The sequence below is a fragment of the Panthera onca genome, chromosome E1, assembly GCF_046562875.1.
Source record: "Panthera onca isolate mPanOnc1 chromosome E1, mPanOnc1 haplotype 2, whole genome shotgun sequence".
Taxonomy (NCBI): domain Eukaryota; kingdom Metazoa; phylum Chordata; class Mammalia; order Carnivora; family Felidae; genus Panthera; species Panthera onca.
Window position 1 is genome coordinate 48,266,481 of NC_138352.1, and position 21,946 is coordinate 48,288,426.

General features: G+C 35.6%; 1 protein-coding gene across 5 annotated transcripts in view; it reads right to left on the reverse strand.

Annotated features, from left to right (window-relative positions):
* STXBP4 (syntaxin binding protein 4) overlaps nt 1–21,946 on the reverse strand; it is a 174,366-nt gene that overhangs the window by 116,088 nt on the left and 36,332 nt on the right. For all 5 annotated transcript variants that reach the window (XM_060646448.3, XM_060646446.3, XM_060646447.3 and 2 more), the window contains 2 exons: nt 12,283–12,379; nt 9,876–9,967 (listed from right to left, as the gene is read on the reverse strand). In XM_060646448.3, the coding sequence (XP_060502431.1) occupies nt 9,876–9,967; nt 12,283–12,379 (189 nt within the window). The remainder of the gene's footprint in view (nt 1–9,875; nt 9,968–12,282; nt 12,380–21,946) is intronic.

Consider the following 21,946-nt stretch of genomic DNA (forward strand, 5'->3'; position numbering starts at 1 on the left):
TTTATTAAGAGAAATTATAGGTTGGCGTTTTAGGGATACGATTATAAACTTGTGAGCTTAAAACATGGAGGCAAATCATGAATAAAAGAGCCCATGGTACCATTTTAGGAGGTAAAATGCTAGCCCGAATAGTCATAGAACAAACCATGACTCAAAAACAAAAAAACAAACAAACGCGCTATAATCCTATTGCTATTTTAGGCTAAGCAGTGAAAACCTACAGCCAGAGAATTGGCCATAGATGCTACCTGTGAATTCTTTGAAAAACCTCTTCGTGCTCAGTCATGTGTTAAGAGTTTGAGTATCTTCAACTGAGCAAGCAACAGATGAAATGAATTGTTTCTATTTAACTTCAAATGATTTCAGACAGATAACTGTTTTCTTTCCTTTTTTTTTTTTTAATGTTCACTTATTTTTGAGAAAGAGAGAGAATGAGTGGGGAAGAGGCAGAGAGAGAGGGAGACACAGAGTTTGAAGCAGGCTCCAGGATCTCAGTTGTCAGCACAGAGCCGGATGTGAGGCTCGAACTCACGAACTACGAGATCATGACCTGAGTGGAAGTCGGACGCTTAACCAACTGAGCCCCCCAGGCGCCCCAAGACAGAGAACTGCTTTCTAACCTGCTTCCAATTCTTGGGCTTTATCCTTCCCTTCCTCCATTCCTTTCCTGTCTGGCTCTCACAGTATCATTTGTGATCCTCAGGCTGTCCCACCTCTGAAACACCTGGTAGATAACACCATAAATCATTTCCACTCTATTCTGGATAGCCACTATTCCATTCCAACACTCAATTCATTCCAACACTCAATTCATCTTCAACAGAACAATGTCTGCTTCAGGTCAATTTTATTGATAAAGCCTTCCACTAGAAACCAAGTCAATTACCTCCTTTCCTTAAATTTCTGTATATTTCCCTATTTCCTCCTTCCTTTCTCTTACTCCTTTACTTCTTTTTTTTAATGTTTTATTTTTATTTTTGAGAGCGAGTGAAAGCAAAGGAGGGGCAGAGACAACGGGAGACAGAGGATTTGAAGTGGGCTCTATCTACACTGACAGCAGAGAGCATGATGCTGGGTTTGAACTCATAAACCTTGAGATCATGACCTGAGCTGCAGTGGGACACTTAACTGACTGAGCCACCCAGGCGCCCCACTCCTTTACTTCTAATAATCTGGTTTACATATATTTCTTCCCATCCGTACATTTTGAAAATAATTTATGTTCCATGTGACCAATAAACCTAGTATTTGACAAAATAAATGCACTCCCCCATCAACTTTCTTAACCTCCTTTCTTTCATGTAACATTGCTTAAGCCATTTGTCCTTGACACTTTCTCTTCCCTATGTTTTTGATTTCCCACTATCTCACCTGCCCTTCAGAATATTTAGGCTGCTTCTAATAATTTCATTCTACTCCTTAAGTGGGAGTGGAGGAGGTTCCGCAAAGTTTGTCCCTTTCTCCCTTTCTCGCTCTCCCTGAGTGAACACTTCCACTATCATCCTCCAAATCCCTCTCTGTGTCTAGTTCCTTATTTCCAGTGGCCTTTTGGTCACTTACACCTGTCAGCATATTGAACTTACTCTCTAAAACCCAACTATCATCTTCTCCACTGTTCTCATTTCCCTATTTCTGTCAATAGCACCACCCTACTATTATTCATCATCCTAATCAAAACTCTGCAGTTAGCTTTATTTCATTCTTCCTTATTTCTTACACTCAAATGCAAGTCTTAATGATGATACACTTGTTGTTGGTAAATTATCATATATCTGTCTCTCCATTCTTCCCATTTTCCTCACCTTCATTGTTTAGTTCTTAATATTCTATATTTGGACTCTTTCCTTTGTGCCCTATCTAGGCTACCTATGACCAGTTTCATTACCTTCCAAGATAACCAACACTACTACAAGATTATTATTTCTAAACTATCAATTTTGATTGTGTCACTATTCTCCCTAATGGCTCCTCACTGACTACGAGTAAGGTACAAACTTCTAAGTATAATATTTACATTTTTAGGCCTAACTTCCTTCACTGATCTGCATGTACCTGCTTATCTTTTTAAAAAAGTAGATTACTCTAGGGGTACCTGGATGGCTTAGTCGGCTAAGCATCTGACTCTTGATTTTGACTCAGGCCATGATCTCACATTTTTGCGAGTTTGAGCCCCACATCAGGCTCTGTCCTGACCCTGCAGGGCCTGCTTGGGATTCTCTCTCTCTCTCTGCCCCTCCCCAGCTTGCACCCTTTTCTCTCAAAAATAAAAAACTTCCAAAAAAAAAAGGTATATTACTCTGTTTACCGTTACATTATGTATATATTTTTATTCATGCTAATTCTCTTATCACTTTCTGTTCACCTCTTAAGTAGATAAAACCCTACATATCATTTAAAACTCACTCAAAAGTCAACTCTGTTAGGAATCTTCTCTGAATATTCTAGGCTCCATCATAACTATGGTCTTACCATGTAGTGCTAGAGCTTGTTTAAAATCTATTTATGTACATGACTTTCCTTGCGCAATACTTTAAATTCCTTGAGGGACAGGCTTAAGTTTATTTATTTTAATAACGTGCTGGAACAGCTAACACAATGCCATCCACACTATAGTTGTTCAATATATATTTAATGTTTTGCAGATGAAATATATGAAGTGGCTATAAAGTACATACTGTCACACATAGTGAGACATACCTTTTATATCATGACCTCACTATAAGTGAAACATTACTCACTCTTATATAAATTTACAATTGTATTTCCAATTGTAGTCTCTCACCTGTTAAAATAGGGGTGCAATGCACTAAATTGATTTAGTAAGAAACCAAATTGTAAAAAGTCTTCATTAGGGAACATATAGTATTCTGTATATGTGTGGTAAACCCATCATATTATAATAGACCATAGTCTGCTGTTGCTAAGGTTAGAGTTCTGTTAAATTGACGCTCTAACCTTGCTTTTCTGTGTGTAACCTTATGCCAGCAGCAGGTGTTATCACTGTGTGAATTTTTTAACATAGCAATGATGATTAGAATCACAGTAAGACAATTACATTTTTAGTTCTAAAGGCCATATATTTCCAAAATTGTTAAGTTTTTTGTCAACTAAATGAAAGTAGGACTGACTTACACTGGCTTAACAATTCTTCCTTCTTGAAGCATAGCATCTCAAGAAATCTTACCAGATGCAGATGAAACAATGAGCAAAAGAAGCTCGTTACAAAAGAGTACATATTGTGTGATTCTATTTATGATGAAGTTCATCAACAGGCAAAAGCAATCTATGCTGTTATAAGTCAGAATAGTGGTTCTGTTGTAAAGGTGGGAGTGATGGTCAACTGAGACAAAATTGGTACATTGGAGCCTTTGAGCGGTGATTACACACAAGATAGTAACAGAAATTCATCAGGTTGTACACTTGAGGTTTTTGTTCTTTACAGGGTGTTCATAATGTTGCAGCAAAAATATTTCTGAAAAGATAAATTAAGGAAAAGACAAACCAGAAGGAAAAAAAAAAAAAAGGAAACACAAGTTAAAAAAAACCCAACCATCTCTAACAGACGGATTATAAAATCTGACTCTGTTGTTTGTGACAAAATGGTTGAGGGGGTAACCATAGTGGAATTTCCCCACCTTCACAGACTGTCACTATCCTCAACCACAGATCAATTGATACTTCAGGTGCAGCACTACAGTGTTTGTTTGTTTTTTTTTAATGAAACAAAAATTTTGGGAATAATACTACAAAATAGTAAGATACTTTTATTTGTTTCTGATGAGCTACTTGGCAAGCAGTGATTTTTATAGTATTTTTAAAACCATGGTATGTGACCCATTAGTGAGTTTTAAGTCCAAATATTAATGAAATAGAACTGAACATTAAATAAGAATGCAATAATGTAGAAAAAGTAAGTAATGCTTTGAGACTTTTGTTTCAGTTATATATGTGAGTGTGGTGAAGTAAAAGGTATTCTTATTATGGATTCAAGTGAAAAAAAAAGCCAACATTTTATGGGGATATCTGCCACATGTTGACAAGCACAACACAACAAAGGAGATCTTATAAACTGATATAATGACAATTGCACAACATTTTGATCTGAAGTTACAAACAGGAAATTACTGGCATGCAGAAGACCTTGCACAATTACCATCAGCACCTTGCTTTTGTCATCAAAGTATCACACACTGAATACACTCTTATCTGCCCTAAAATCATATTGGCTAGAAAGGAAGTAAATTACTAATGTGGAGAGCCAGTATTTCTCTGCAGCTGCTAAGCAAGCTTTGCACGCTCACCGAAAGTACTGTGAATTCCCCGTTTCTCTTCTGTTGTAAGCTACCCGACCACCTTTGCCTTTCCTCACCAATAGTGGGGACAGTAGCTTTGAGAACTGTTTGGCAGAAAGAAAACAATGCTTGGTTGTCAATAGTAGGTAGGAAAATACATAACACCTGAAACGATCGAAAAAAAAAAAAAAACAACAGTGCTCTTATAGCTTCAGCTTTCCTACTTTAAATGCTACCGAATCAGTTCTGATAAATCAGTGCCTCAACTCCAGGAGACTGGGTAATTTCCTGAAAGTTTCCAAACAACTAGATCATGGGAACTCTCGTTCTCAGTGTTAGGAACTCTGTTATTCAGTGTTGTAACTCGGTGTTATTGCTGTTGTGACTGCAAAGTGGTATAGCCACTTTGGAAGACGATTTGATGGTTTCTTATAAAACCAAACATCTTCTTAACATATGATCCAGCAATTGTACTCCTTGGTAATTACCCAAAGGAGCTGAAAACTTATGTTCACACAAAAACCTGCAAATGGATGTTTACAGTAGCTTTATTCACAATTGCCAAAACTTGGAAGCAACCAACATATCCTTCAAAAGGTAAATAAGCTTCAAAATGGGTAAATAAGCTATAGTACATTCAGATAATGGAATGTTAATCAGCACTAAAAAGACATGAAAATATATGAAGGAACCATAGATGCATATTACTAAGTGAAAGAAGCCAATGTTAAAAGGCTGCATACTGTATGATTCCAACTACATGACATTATAGAAAGAGCAAAACTATGAAGACAGTAAGAGGATCAGTGATTGCAAAGGGTGAGGGGAGGGGCTGTGGAGAGATGAATAGGCAGAGCACATTGGTAAAAATCAGAGCAGTAAAAACACTCTGTATGATACCATAATGATGGATACATGCCATTATACATTTGTCCAAACTCACACAGACTATACAGGTCCTAGAGTGAACCATGATGTAAACTATAAACTTTAGGAGATTATGATGTGTCTATGTAGGTTCACCAATTATAACGAATGTACCACTCTGGTGGGGAGGGTGATAATGGTAGAGGCTATGCATGAATTGAGGCAGAAGGCATGTGGGAAATCTCTGAACCTACCCCTCAATTTTGCAGTGAATCTAAAACTGCTCTAAAGAAATGAAGTCTTAAAAACAAAAACAAAACATCATTTATTATAATGGCAAAAAAGTGAAAGGTAACTAGAAATAAATCTAACAAAATATTAATAAAGCTTGTATTGGAAAAAATGTATCCAATTATTATTTGCCATTCAAGAAGATATAAATAAGAAGTCAAAACATGCTCATAGCTAGGAAGACTTAAATTTATAAAGAGGTTGATTCTTCCCAAAATAAACTAGAAATTTGAGACAGTAAGATTTTTGCTAGAACTTGTTTGGAAATGATAAGAAAAAAGATTAGCCAAATCAACATTTAGTACGAAAAACAAAGTGGGAGGTTATGTTATCAGGTATCAATACTTAAGAAGCAAAGTACACCAGAACTGAAGAATCCAAAAATGCCCATGCATGACACAGCTGGACTACAAATAATCCATCCACTGAAGTAAGAATTTGTATTTTAAACAGTACCTTTATAAAAATAATTGATCAAAATTGATATATTTATATTTTTTGATTAATTGTGTACCAATAAGTATAATTATTACTCAATTCAGAAGAAAATTTTAATGTCACAGCTTATGAAGATATTGAATTAAAACATACATTTTAATTATCTAAAATTTTTGCAATAAAATGATCAGATGATCACTGATAGATATTTAAGCATACTGTACTCTTTTATTTTTTAATTTTTTTAATGTTTATTTACTTTTGAGAGAAAGAGACAGAGGCGTGAATGGGGGAGGAGCAGAGAGAGGACACAGAATCCAAAGCAGGCTCCGGGCTCTGAGCTGTCAGCACAGAGTCTGGTGGGGGGCTCTAACTCACGGACTGTGAGATGGTGACCTGAGCTGAAGTAGGATGCCCAACCCACTGAGCCACCCAGGCACCCCTAGGCATACTGTATTCTTGAAATTATAATATATCAAGGTAATATTCTAGGGTAATATAGAATAAAAATAAGAGCAGAGAAAAAGGAAAGATGATAAATTTCTTTTTTTTTTTTTTTAATTTTTAATGTTTATTTTTGAGAGAGAAAGAGACAGAGTGTGAGCTGGGGAGGGGCAGAGAGAGAGGGAGACACAGAATCCAAAGCAGGCTCCAGGCTCCGAGCTGTCAGCACACAGCCCAACGTGGGGCTCGAACTCACAAACCGCAAGATCATGACCTGAGCTGATGTCAGACACTTAACCAACTGAGCCCCCAGGCACCTCTATAAATTTCTGACAATAAGAATAAGAAAATATTTTTAAGAAAAAAATTTTTTAATTTTCAAAATTTTATTTTGAGAGAGAGAGAGAGAGAGAGAGAGAGAGAGGCGGAGAGAGAGGGAGAGAATCCCACGCAGGTTCTGTGCTGTCAGCACAGAGCCCTACATGGGGCTCAATCCCACAAACCATGAGATCATGACCTGAGCTGAAATCAAGAGTCAGATGCTTAACCAATGAGTCACCCAGGTGCCCCTCAAAAGAAATATTTCATAAAATTGACTATATGCTCGATATATATCCAAAAGATTAATACCATAGAGAATTTATTTCTAATTTCTGCTGTATATATGATCAAAGAATTAATAACACAGAGAAAGTGTTTCTAAAGTCAGTGAAGTACACTAGAAATCAGCAACTGAAAGGGAACTATAGAATTAGAAACTGTCTAATATAGTTCAAAATAAGCAACCACAATGGGAATATTATACACTGAAATATAATTAAAATATGATCTATAGAAACTGGAGGGTGTGAAGATTTTGTAAAAATTGTATAGTACATCTATGAGATAAAGAGCAGTACTGTTAAAATATATTAAAAATAAAATTCTGAGTTATTTTTTAACAAATTTTAGTATCCCGATGAAAGGAAAAATTTTCTAGGAAGATGTCCATTAACAGAATTATTCATGAAAAGGACAAAAACTTGAATAAAATAACATTAGAAGACATTAAAAAATAGGAAATGCTTTCTCTACCAACAATGACCCAGGTTCATCTGGCATATAAACATTTTCAAACCTTAAAGGAACAGATACAGCTTCTATTATTTAAACAGCTATAAATAAATAAAAAAAAATTTTCAAAAGGGGCGCCTGTGTGGCTTAGTCGGTTGAGTTTTCAACTCTTGATATCAGCGCAGGTCATGATCCCAGGTTTGTGGGATCAAGCCCCGTGTTGGGCTCTGTGCTGAGCATGAAGCCCGCTTAAGACTGTCTCTCTCTCCCCCCTTGGGCTCTCTCCTCTCTCCCTAATTTATAAATTTAAAATAATTTATAAATAAGCAGATATAAAAATATTATAACTCTTACTTATTAAATAAAATAGTGCTAGCTTCTTTCTAAGAATTAAAAATGTAGAATGGCTCAAATATCATGAAAATTTATTTCTAGCTCACTTTTGCAGCTCTAGTTCCAACAAGAATTGGAAAAAAGTAAAATTTTGTGGAAGAAACAAAAATGTAATTAATTTAAAATGCCCTACTTAGAAAACCCAAGACAAATGAAAAACAACTAGAATAAGAGAGTTCAATAAAGTGGCATCACACAAAATAACCATTCCAAAATTAATACCTTGGGGCATTTGCTGTCTCAGTCGTTGAAGCATGTGACTCATGATCTTGGGGTTGTGAGTTCAAGCTCCAAGTTGGGTGTAGAGGTACTTTAAAAAGAAAATCTTTAAAAAAATAACTACTGGGGCGCCTGGGTGGCTCGGTCGGTTGAGTGTCTGACTTTGGCTCAGGTCATGATCTCGCAGTCTGTGAGTTCAAGCCCCACGTCGGGCTCTGTGCTGACAGCTCAGAGCCTGGAGCCTGTTTCAGATCCTGTGTCTTCCTCTCTCTCTGCCCCTCCCCCACTCATGCCCTGTCTCTCTCTCTGTCAAAAATAAATAAACATTAAAAAAAAAAAAAAGAATGGTCAACTGCTATAAAACTCTCCCCCATTCTAAAAAATAAAAAAATAAAAATAAAAAAAATAAAAAAATAAAAAAACAACTACTATCTTTATTACCAATTAGAAAATATAATGGTTAAAAAAATGCCATTTCTAATAGCAACAAAAGCTACAGCATACGTCTTCAGATGTAATAAGAAATATTCAAGACACATATGAAGCAAGACATAATTTTCTCTTTCCAAAATATCAACAAAGACCTAAATGAATAGAGAGGTAAACTACATTCAGCTCTCCCAAACCACTCTCTAAATCCAATGCAATTCAATTTTAAAAAGTCCCAATTCAATTTTCACTACCACGGCAAAAATGATTCCAAAGATCATCTAGAAGATCAAAACCAAGAAGTTAAAAAAGTATGTATTAAGGACTTAGCCTACCAGATAACAATGAACCTAGAAATATCTAGAAATGTACAGCTAGAATAATTAAAATAATAATGTATTGGCTGAAAGAAATCGATCAATGGAACAGAGTGGTGGGTCTAGACACAGATCTGTGTATCTAGATAGAGATTCAGTATAAGGATAAAGTTTGTATTTCAAATTAGTGGCAAGGGTGGCTAGGTGGCTCAGTCGGTTAACCATCTCACTCTGATTTCGGCTCAGGTCATGATCTCATGGTTCATGAGTTCAAGCCCCGCATCGACAGCTGACATCTGACAGCTCAGAGTCTGGAGCCTGCTTCGGATTCTGTGTCTCCCGCTCTCTCTGCCCTTCCCCTGCTCACACTCTGTCTCTCTATCTATCTCTCAAAAATAAATAAACATCAAAAAAATTTTTTTTAAAAATTAGCAAAATTGGACGGTTATCAAATAAATGACGGTGGAAAATGGGCAAGTGGTTATCCATTTGGGGCCCTAACTCATGCATAGACAAGAATAGATTTTGAGTGAATTAAATGTATAAATTGGAAAGATCTTCCTGAAAAACACAGTAACACAAAAACTCCGTAATAAAAAGGACTGAAAAATTTGATAATACAAATGTCAAAATTCAGTAGAACAAATGGCTTGTGAAGTTAATAGCCTTCACAATTCCACTTTATTGAAAGGACAAAAACAGGCAAAAGAGTTACCCTGACTGGAGGTGCGTGGGGAAGAAAAGAACTAACAGGAAAGGAACCTGGGGGTGGGAGAACATCAGGGTCCTAGTAATGTATTTCCTTAATGTTGTGTTTCTTGATCTGGACGCTGACACATGAAGATGGTTCAGACTGTAAAATTTCAGAGGATATACACTTATGAGTACTTTTCCTGTGGCAAATTTAGGGAGTACCATAAGGAAATAATGGAGAGGAGGGATGGGAAAGATCGACCTGAAATTTTTCCTTGTGATGTTACATTAATCTATGTTTTATCTGTTTATGAAGAAGCATATACTAGTTGCGTAATTTTTTTAAAGTGAAAAATGATAAAGGCTACATATAAGACATACAACATTCAAGACTTATGATCCAAGTACAATCAAGACAATTCTATAGGGCACACTCTACCTGTGAATCTAGTATGTTGGAAATTTCGCATTCACCAACATTTACTTCATCCAACTGCAAGGAAAACAAGTTTCTGGCCACCTGGACAAAATCTGAAATGGAACACATTTTAGTAGGAACACAACATTTAACCTCATCTAAATACATCTTTACCTTTTTTTAAATGAAGTTGAAGCTATGCATTAAAACTAACGTTTCAAATTTAATTTACTTCAATGAATTACCTTAAAGTGGTATTAACTGAAGTGACAAATATAAGCTCAAATAAAAAGTAAGTAAGAGATAAACCAGTTTTAACTTACTTGAGTTAAATTTGCTGAGGTAAATAAATCAGTTAAGTAACAATAAAGCACCTACATATCGTAGGTACATCTATTTTCTCCAACTCTTATTACGAGCAAGAACTTTCTCTGAAATATACGACAATATTGTGACTTGCAGCTTTTTTAGCTGGAACCGGAGGTTTAACAAAAATAATAATAGCAGCAGCTAATGTTTACGGAACAGCCTTCTTGCGCTAGGCACAGCGCTTTGCTATTTCATCTTCCCTTTGAGGATGGGTAGGTCCTCTTATCCTCTGTTCTACACACTGCGGCTAAGAGAAGTTAACTGCCAAACTTCCCAAGGCTGCTTGGCAAATAAGTAGCAGAGCAGGACTCAAATGAAGGTCTAACTCCAAGCCTGATGCTGGCTAGCAAACTGTAAGCTTCTTCAGACATGAGTGTGACCCATCCATCCTCAGATTTTTGAATTTTAGCTATTATATTTTTAATTTCCAAGGATCCTTTTCGTATTCTCTGATTGTTCCTAGTCTATAATATCTTACTCTTTATATCACGGATGCCTTATCTTTGTTTACCTTTTCAGAGATGTTCATTATGGTTTGTCTGAAGTTCTCTCCCACTCTTGCATTATTCCTCATTTTTCAGGGTTCCTGTTTTTCTCTTTGTCAGACAGTTTGGGGCTCTTATATTTTGTCAGAGAATTTCTGCAAGTGTCTGGTGACCCTTGGCTATGAGTGCATATTTAAGAAGAATCACCACCAAAACACGCATTGGAAATCCTGTGTGCATAACTTGCCTTGTCAACTGGCTGGTTTCACTACAGAGCAATCAGGTGGCCAACTGACACCTTGGGGTCTTGCCTATAAACATGGCTGCAAAATTCACCAAGGTGTGTGTTGTGAGTGATAACTCAACATACACTCCTCCAAATTCCCTGACCGCTGGCAGCTATAGGTTCAGAATCTCTCTGGTTTAATTTCCCAAGAGGATATACTTCTTTTCCTCAGCAGGTATAAGGCAGTGCTAAATCCTGGGTTGCTTGAGAGGAGGCAGGTAATAGCATAAATACTCCTTGCACAGATTTCTAACAATCCTATTTGAAATGCCCTGCCTATACCTACCCTTCAGAAATACCTGATACTTTTAATTCCTAATTCTTTTCAGTGATAAATCAGCTTGTTCTCCATTGTGGTTCCCCCATCTCTTCAGACACATGGGCTTTGTTGCCTCTATTTACTAATTCATTTAGTTTCTTCATCCATGTTCTGTCCTTATATATTGTGGTTTTAGTTATACATGCAATTTCTTTTTTGTTCTCTTCATTATTTGGGGGTGATTTTCAAAAGGAGAGGAAAGGAAACATTTTTTTTATCACTTTGAAACCAAAAAGTGAATTCTTTTTTAGTAATACAGATGCTTTAAAAATGATACAATATTTCATCTACTGTATGAGAAAAAAATTAAATACTGAATGCTGTCAAGGATACAAAAAACTGTTAATTCAACAAATTCATATGTAAAATATCTCTTGAAAACAACTTATCAATACCTATCAGAAGTGTAAACCACTTGTGGGAATTTATCTAAGCAGGAAAAAAACTATGATGTTAAATATAGAATTACCTATAATACCAGCTACTGAGAGACTATTAAAATCCCAGAAGTGGAAAGGCTTAATATTATAGTACATCAACTAAGTATGTCAATATCATGCTAATTTTATAAGAATAATTATACAGTACCATAAAAATATTTATTCTGTCTTATTAGCTGGAAAAAAGTATGGAAATTCATAGTAGTGGAGTTAGTTAGGACTTCTATAATTCACATTATTTCTTTTGTTATTACTAAAGCAATGTTTACACAATAAGTAAAAAATAAAAAAGGTATGATAGGATGATGATATTTTAGAGCTGGAAGATTCTAGGAAAGTCTCCTTTCTGCTGACCCAGCCAGGCCAGTATTTGTAGCTGACATTTTAGGATAGTGATTAAGGAACTTGAAATAGATATGGTCTTATTTTTCTCTCTTTCCTTACAAAGACGCATTCCTAATAAAAAGAGGTCACTATAACTCTCCCACCAAGTTTCTGTGATGACACAACATGATAAACCTAATATTACCTCCAAAAGACACTGTCCCCTTTGGGTCTACTTGCACTTGCTGTCTCAGGGCTTGGTGTTGTTCCTTTGTGGGCTGAATACCAAGATAATCTAGAGCCTGGAAGGAAAAGGACTCAAGTGAAGCAATTTTTCAAATCTCTAAAGGATAAAACTTTTCATTACAACTTTATTTTACAACCCAGTGAAAAAAATCAGTATCAGGAACAGTGACAAGAATTACATGCCCAGAGAGGGTCTGTTGACTATTTATGAATTAATTTTCTATAAAATATTAGCCTGATTCCACCACCACCTCAGTTGTTTTGTGGGGCTTTTTTTCTGCAAGACTAGCACTTTGGCTGATGCCAAATTTATAAGCATAGCCCTAGAACCAAAACTCAATTTCTTAGTTTAAAATATGTGATATGGTACAGAATAAAAAATAGCAAGGAAATTCTACTAAGTCAGGTTAAACATTAATTTCTAAAAGTGGCACTATAAAAATGGATATATTTTTTTTAACATACTTGAGACCAAAACTAAAGTTGATAAATATTCTAATTTTGGGTTATTTATCGATAGGCTTACATAAATAGTAAAGTAGAAAGCTTTCTCTGGAACCTACCTCTCTCTGCCATTTTTTTTCTTTTTTTCCTTTTCTTTTCTCTACCTCAATTTAGTACCCATGGCAGATTAAGTATTCAGAGACTGCTTGTTGTATTCCAATACTCATTCTCTTCTTCTTCTTTAGTAACATAACCACACGTTTTAGCTAGCAACACTTCCATCCTGCTAAAAGATATTTCCCAGCCCACTTGAGGGCTTGATGAAGCCATGGGACTATGCAATGGCGAAGGACATACAAGGTGAAGTATTGTGGAATACTTCTAGGAAGGCTTTCAAAAGTAGGTGTAGGCTATTCTTGGCTCTTTCTCTCCCCTCTTTGGGCTTAATTAAAAGAGAAAATAGATGAAAGGAAGGAAAGAAGGCAAGGAGGGTGGGAGCATGCTGGAACTCAAGTAGTCATCTTGGTTCATAAGCCACTTTGGTGGAGCAGAAAGATAGTTGGAACATGGGTCTCTGACCTATAGAACTTCCATCCCAGCCCTGGACCACCTTCTTTAAGGCTTCTTTTTGGTGTGAAAGAAATAAATTTCTAGTGGAAACCACTATTATTTCAGGTTCTCCAGTTATATATAGCAAAACCTAATCTTAACTAATATAGAGGCTGATTAGATGCCCTTATTGGATTTGGGCAAGAATATATTTTGTGTCAATCATATTAAAACAAAAAAGTAGGCAAAGTTTAATATTGGTAATTATTCCTTATAAATTTCTCCCTCCTTCAAAATCTGCTCAGTCATTCATCAGTTCATTTACCAAATATCTATTCAATGCTTACTATAATCGTCAGGCACTACACTATGCAAAGGGGCACACAAAGAAGACACAGCTGGTACTCTAAAAGAGTGATGGTTTCTAGGGTGAGAATAACATGTGAATAAATGTAATTAGTGCAATATGAAATTTAATAGAAGTGTGTATAGGATATACCGTGGCAAAAACAAACTGGTTAATGTATAAGTGGTTGGGCACAGTGAGAGAAGGAGACAGGAGGAAGGAAGAATATTAGGAAAAATTCATTAAAAAGTTATTTTAGAATTTAGCTAAGTATCATCTGCCTCCCCTGTCTACATAGTCATAAATATTTGCCTTACACAACATGGAATACTGGTTCTTAACATTTCTTAAAAATTTTTTATGTTTATTCATTTTTGAGAGACAGAGTGCAAGTGGGGGAAGAGCAGAGAGAGAGGGAGACACAGAATTTGAAGCAGGCTCCAGGCTCTGAGCTGTCAGCACACAGCCCAACATGACACTAGAACCCAGGAACTGTGAGATCACGACCTGAGCCAAAGTTGGACACTCAACCGACTGAGCCACCCAGGCACCCCTGGTTCTTAACTTTTGATGTTCTTTTCCTTCAATTATAAAAATGCTACACACACACACACACACACACACACACACACACACACAAAGAGAGTAATACAAAGAATATCCATGTACTCAAATACTCATTGATATTTGCTTGATATATATATATATATATATATATATATATATATATATATATATATATATTAAGAAATAAACACTATAGACTTGGTTGAAAGCTTTCTCCATTGTTCCTCAGCAGGAACCACTATCCTAAGGTTGGTATATCCTTCCTTTCCATGATTTGATACCATTACTACATGTATTCCCTAATGTTATGTATTCTTGTGCACTTAAAATTTTACATCAATAGTATAATACAAATGGATACACTTACAAATTATTTTTATTTTTACTTTAATGCTATGATTTCATAATTGCTCAATATTGTTATCTGTGAAACTAGTTCACTTAACTTTAAATGGTATCCCACTGTATGAATATAAATTATATACTCTCTGATTGATGGGCTTTTATCATTACTCCTACTTATTTTTTAATACAAAACATTATACATATCTTCTTGTGTGGATGTGTGAAAATTTCTCTGCAGTATATCCCTAGAAGAGGAAATGCTGAGTCACATATGTATTGTATCTATATATTGTATCTATCTATCTATCTATCTATACTCAACTTTACTAGATACTGTAAAATTACTCTCACACTGGTTGTAACAATTTACACACATCACTAGTATATAAGCCCTTTTATTTTTCTATATTTTAAGAGCACTTGCTGTTTTCACACTTTAAATTTTGTTAATATGTTGAATATGAAATAGTATGTTGTTTGTTAAATTCCCTTCGTTATAAGTGAGATTAAACTTCTTTTACATGTTTATCAGCAATGTTTTTAACTCATAAATTACTTAGCAATATGTTTTAAGTTGTTATACATGGTTTTAAGAAATATTTTTGCTAGTGACTCCTAAATTTGGTGACATTCTCCCAAATGTGAAAACAAAGAAAGTCTTCAGATCTTGCAAAATGTCCCCTGAGGCAAAAAAAACAAAAACAAAAACAAAAAAACACTGTACCCTTTATCCTTGAAAACTGCTCCAGAGACAAACACTGTTAATGGTTTGATGTATAATTTTCTAAATTTTTAAATGAATATACATACACCTATATATTAAATATACATAAATTATGTGTTTATTTACTTTATTTACAGCAATTATTACATACAGTGTTGTACATTACTTAAAAAGTATTAACATATTATAGGTTTCTATTCTGTACATTTTACATCTCTTGCATGCATTTCAAAACTGCTGTGATAGTGCATTAGCACTTAAGTATACATATATTTCAAATTTTGAATATAGCAAAACATTGTATAACTTTTAACTTTTGAATTTCTTTTAACCTTTTGAATTTCTCCCTACAGGTAATACCTGTCACACTTTTGGTTTAATATTCCCAAGTATTTTACTATATAACATTTGATATATATTAAAAACAAATATATAACAGATATACATGTCTTAAGGCAGGAAAATAACTTAAAAATTCCATAAATCCATCTAAGAAGTACAAAACTGCCAGTACTGCTGAATTCAGGTGATATATTCCTACTCCTTTAGAGTAGGAATGGTTTCGTCATTCCTCCATATTGCTATGTACTCTTGTAACATCAGCATATTCATCTTCACTGATAAATATCTGATTAGAGGAACATTCCACAATTTATTCATCCCTGACTCCTGTACATTGGGGTTTTCTGCTTACTAGCAATGCAACAATGAACATTCTTGTACACATCTAAAACTTTCTGTAGGGTTTTACTCCTTACTTAGGAGTAGTTTTGGTGGGTCTTTTTTCTTTTTCTTTTTTTTGAATGATGGTAGGACTTCTGAAAATATTTTCAGGGCGCCTGGGTGGTTCAGGTTCAGTTGGTTAAGTGTCTGAGTTCGGTTCAGGTCACGATCTCACAGTTCGTGTGTTCGAGCCCCATGTCGGGCTCAGTGCTGACAGCTAAGAGCCTGGAGCCTACTACGGACTCTATATTTCCTCTCTCTGCCCCTCCCCTGCTTATGCTCTGTCTCTCTTGCTCTTTCTCAAAAATAAACATTAAAACAAATTTTTTAATAAAAATATTTTAGATAGCAGTATTTTTTTTTAAATTTTTTTTTTTACGTTTATTTATTTTTGAGACAGAGAGAAAGCATGACCGGGGGAGGGTCAGAGAGCGAGGGAGACACAGAATCTGAAACAGGCTCCAGGCTCTGAGCTGTCAGCACAGAGCCCAATGCGGGGCTTGAACTCACAGACTGTGAGATCATGACCTGAGCCGAAGTCGGCCGCCCAACTGACTGAGCCACCCAGGCGCCCTGATAGCAGTATTTTTTAATGTTATAAGTATTACAAATATTTTCTCCCAGTTTTTGGCATAACCTTTTACTTTTTTATATTCTCTTTATGGAGTCTCTTATGGACAATTGCCAGGTATGTTTGTATACCATTATTTTATATTTTTTAAATATATGTTTATAAAATATTTTAAGTTTTGGGTTTTGTATAAATAGTATCATACTATACAAATCAATATGTAACTTTTTGTTTTAATAACAAGATTTCTTGAGATGTAATTCACCTATCATAAGGTTCATGATTTTAGGGTATAGTTGCATAGTTTTTAGTACATTGACAAGTTGGGCATCAATCACCACAAACTGTAGAACATTTTCATTGCCTTAAAAGGAAACTCTATACCCACCAGCAGTCACTTGCTATTTCCCTGTCCCCCTAGCTCCAGGCAACCACTAATTTATATCCTGTCTCTATGGATTTGCCAATTCTGAGCGTTTCATATTAATAGAATCATATCATTGTGGCTTTTTGTCTGCTTCTTTCATTAGCTTAATGTTTCAAGGTCTATCTATGTTGGAGCATGCATTAGGACTTCATTCCTTGGGGCACCTGGGTGGCTCAGTCGGTTAAGCGTCCGACTTCACTTCAGGCCAGTAATCTCGCAGTTTGTGAGTTCGAGCCCCACGTCAGGCTCTGTGCTGACAGCTCGGAGCCTGGAGCCTGCTTCGGATTCTGTGTCTCCCTCTCTCTCTCAGCCCCTCCCATGCTCATGCTCTGTCTCTGTCTCTTGATAATAGATAAATGTTAAAAAAAAAAAAAATTAAGAACTTTTTTCCTTTTATAGCTCAACAATAACTGTCCATTATATGTATGTACTATATTTTATCTTTTTTAAGTTAAAAAAGGGTAAATTGAGAGTAAAAGAAACGAGCTATTAGTATAAAAACAGCAGGTAGATAATAACAAATTAGAAACTCAACAGGAAATATAAGATGGCTGCAAAGATACAGTGAACTAAAGAAACAATGTCGGGGTGCCTGGGTGGCTCAGTCGGTTTAATGTCCGACTTCAGCTCAGGTCATGATCTTGTGGTTCATGGGTTTGAGCCCCACATAGGGCTCTGTGCTGACAGCTCAGAACCTGGAGCCTGCTTCAGATTCTGCGACTCCCTCTATCTCTGCTCCTCTCCCGCTTGTGCTCTGTCTCTGTCTCTCAAAAATGAATAAACATTAAAAAAATTTTTAAAAAGAAGGAAACAGTGTCTCACTAAAGCTAAAATACTAAGCAATAATACGCATATAAGTTTGGAAGAGGCTTATCAGAGTTAAAGTATCATACATGCCCCTGTATGTTCAAAAGAACGGTGAAGATTTTATTAACTTTAGACTGATTAAGTTCAAGATACATGTTGAACTTTTAAGGTAATCACTAAAAGAATAGCAAAAGAAGGCATAATTTCCTTTTTAAAATTTTTAAATGTTTATTTATTTTAGAAAGAGAGAGAGAGAATGAGTGAGAGAGGGGCAAAGAGAGAGGGAGACACAGAAACAGAAGCAGGCTTCAGGCTCTGAGCTGTCAGCACAGAGCCCAACACGGGGCTTGAACCCACAAACCATGAGATCATGACCTGAAGTCAGATGCTTAACCAACTGAGCTACCCAGGTGCCTCATAATTTCTAAATAAGTTAGGGGAGAAAAAATAAAATGCAAAAACAACCAACCAAATATTCAAACATAACCAAACCAAAGAATACAATAAAGGGGGAAGGGGAAGAAGTAATAGAACAAAAGTATTATTTTAATAAAATGGTAGAAATAAGTAAAAATGTATTATAATTACACAAACTATTAAGTATGTGGAGCCATGGGAACGTCTGCATAAGACTAGTGGGAATGCTACTTTACAAATCAATGCACCAATCCAACAATTACTTTCTGAGCAGTTACTATGAGTCACGCATTTTTTTAGGAACCAGAGAAAAGGAAGTGAAAATTTTGGCAACACCTCAAGTACAGATGAAGGTAAATAAACATTTTGACCTCATCATGTTTTAGTAAATCAACTTTTAAAAAGCATATGAATGATAAGCTTGAAATTTAGAAGAGTTATCTCTTGGGGAGAGAGAGAGGTGTATATGATCAAGAAGAAACACACAGGCAATGTCAAAAATTCTCATTCTTAGCTATGTGGTGGGTACAGGTGTGTTTGTTTTAGTATTCTTTAAGCTGTACATGCACAATATAATCATTCTGTGTATGACTGATATTTTCATATAAAGAAATAAAAACAACTTTACAGAAGTAAAGCAAACAAAACACCTGTCACAGAAGGTAAGCAATATATGATTATTATTGGGGCGCCTGGTGGCTCAGTTGGTTGAGCATGCGACTCTTGATTTCAGCTCAGGTCATGATCCCAGGGTCATGGGATTGAGCCCTGTGGGGGCTCTGCACTGAGTATGGAGCCTGCTTAAGATTCTCTCTCCCTCCCTCTGCCTCTCTGTCACTCTCCCCTACTTGTGCTCTTTCTCTAAAAATAAATAAATAAATAAAAGTATATGATTATTTTTATACTAAGTAATAATAATTACAAAATAAAATCAGCTACAATGGAAACTGACCTAGAACTAAACTTGAGAAATTTATTCTAGATGAATACAGCATGTCAGTGAGGTAAGTTCATAAATATAAGCAGGAAATAATCTATTTCTGGTCAAAAAATAGGTTCCAAAAATTTCTTGAATAATAATGAATGTCATCTTTTAACCTTTGGCAAAAATGCAAATTTGTTAATTGGACAAATAAATGCCCTTAACTCTAATGTCTGAATGATGAATTTAAAAAAAAATTAACTTCTTTACAATATTCATCACATACTTCCCAACCTAATACAAAGAACATCTCATTAACTGTAATCAGACACTGGGTATGCCGTTGCTCACTACAGCTTTCTTCAAATGTTACAGAAATGGCAAGAGGTAATGTAAATATCAGCGAAATGGCATCTGTATCCCAAAGCATCTTTCTTAGGTACAAAAATACAGATAGCATACAAGTACAGTAATTCTTTGTCTTCAAGCCAACTAATAAATTGTATACCTATTTGCTGTGTTTACCATGTCTACTTACAGGTTTAACATTAGGATTAAATGAGACCCACAGTACTCATAAAAATACTTAAAAAAATATGGCACTGCAAATAACTATGGTGAACTTATTTTAAAATATCTGTAAAATTACATCATCCTCAGGCAAAAAGGCAATCCATTTTTCAGGCAAGGAATTAAGAGATAAGTAGTTCTGTATTAGAAATCACTTTCCAGTATATCCTGATACAAAATCGTCTAAGTAGACTGGTAAAACATAGAGGATTTCATGAAGACAATGCCATATATGTATATGTCTTGACAGGTAATTTGCTTCAGCAAATTCTAACCTCTCGTCTTTCATAAAAATTGTACTGAGTAGGCTAATTACTTAATAATCACATGGTCAGTCAATACCTTTTCCTTGTGAAATTTTATTATAATAATTTCCTAGATGCTATATGTAATATATTTACAGAAGATAAAGGAAAAAGATAATTTTATTTCATTTTAAATATTTAATCACATTGGCCTTATCTGTTACTGAATCTGTCTGCAAAGTAGCAACTGAAATAGAAGGACCTATTTCAAATGGAATGATACAGATATTATTATATTATTATGCAACTAAACGAAAAAGGAAAGGTAGCTCAGCAAATATTTTGGTAGATAGGAGCTAATTTGGATTTTGGGGAAAAAAAATTCTTATTAAGTAAGATACAGTTTCAAACTCTGAAAACAAAGAATGCTCTACTAAATAAAGTCACTAATATATTTTGAATAAAAACGCTGAATTTACACAGAACATGGGTTGCCATTACTGTAAAACTGCCATTTTATTTTTCCAGAAAAACAATTTGTTTATGCTAAAAGGAGGACCAAAACCTAAAAATTCTGATTAACAGTAAAACAACTCAAATTTCTCAGAGTCTGTATAAATTTAGATGATTTTCTTATCTCTAAGATAATTAGATTAAAAAATAGCATGTGCTAGTCATGCGGTTATGGGGTGATGATGGGAGTTTGGAGCTGATGGCTAAGAAAGGATTCTTGAAGATGTCTTTGGTGCAAAAAGGTGATTTTATTAAAGTACGGGGACAGGACCCATGGGCAGAAAGAGCTGCACTGGGGTTGTGACGGGTAACTGTCTACTCTCAGGTTGGGAGGGGGTTAGGGACAGTGTAAGTCTCTAAGGAATTTTGGAAGCAAGGTTTCCAGGACCTTGAGGGGCTAGCTGTTGTTAGGAAAATGCTATTTATTACTGTTTAGTAAAATCTAGTCATGAGACCCTTCAGATGTACATCAGGGAGTCATATGCTTGGAGTATGATTGCCAGCATATATCTTGGGGGAGTTGAGATAAAGGAAGGTTACCAAAGGAATTTTTATATGTTAAAGTAGACTTACAGGATGGGGTATCAGGACTAATGTTAAGCCAAGATTCCCTTTTGTCCCTAGCAAAGTGTCATCATTGAGGCAGCTGAGCTCCTAGAGGGAGGTCACTCTGCCTGGTTCAAGGACTTGTCAATGGACTGTAGGCAGTAAGGGAATTTAATTTTTCATTTGCCTTTGTTTCCCACATCACCATGGCCGGCACTTAAACCCCTTTACATCTTGATGAGGGTGATATTAGGGCTCCAGGAAACAGTCTATAGGTTTCTGGAGATTAGGTATGGATAAGATTGCCCTTTACTTGTAGTTTACTAATTTACCCGTAAAACTGAAGCAGACACCTATCCTGCATGACTGTGATCTCTATCAGTCAACAACTTGCTTTCTTTCCTTTCCCCAGTTCTTGGGCAGCCAGGAGTGTCTGAGGAATATCACACACATCCCACCTAGAGGGGGGGATGCTGTTAGCCTGTACTTTGCCCTCAGCTTGCCCTATGCTCCCTCATCACTAGGAAAGCTTAAATCAAATAAAAGAACAAGGCTGCCAAGTAGTTATTAGCTGGATAACTTTCTCCTTACCCAGAGAAATGGTTAGTATTAAATATTGGATGTTCAGAAATGCATATTAAAGCAACATCATTAAAAAACAATAACTTTATTTTTTAGTCATTTATAGATTTTTTAAACCTCAAATAATCCAGCCACCAATAAAAAGAGAGTACACGTTAGCAGAAGAGAGCCAGGAGTTTGAAAATCTAAGGGAGATATCTTAAGTACTTAATAATGGGAAAGTTTTAATGAGCACAAACCAAGTGTTTAAACAGTGGTGGGTGTACTAGATACTGCTGTGAAGAAACTTTATCTCACTGTCAAAACAAAATACACATAAGAGTAT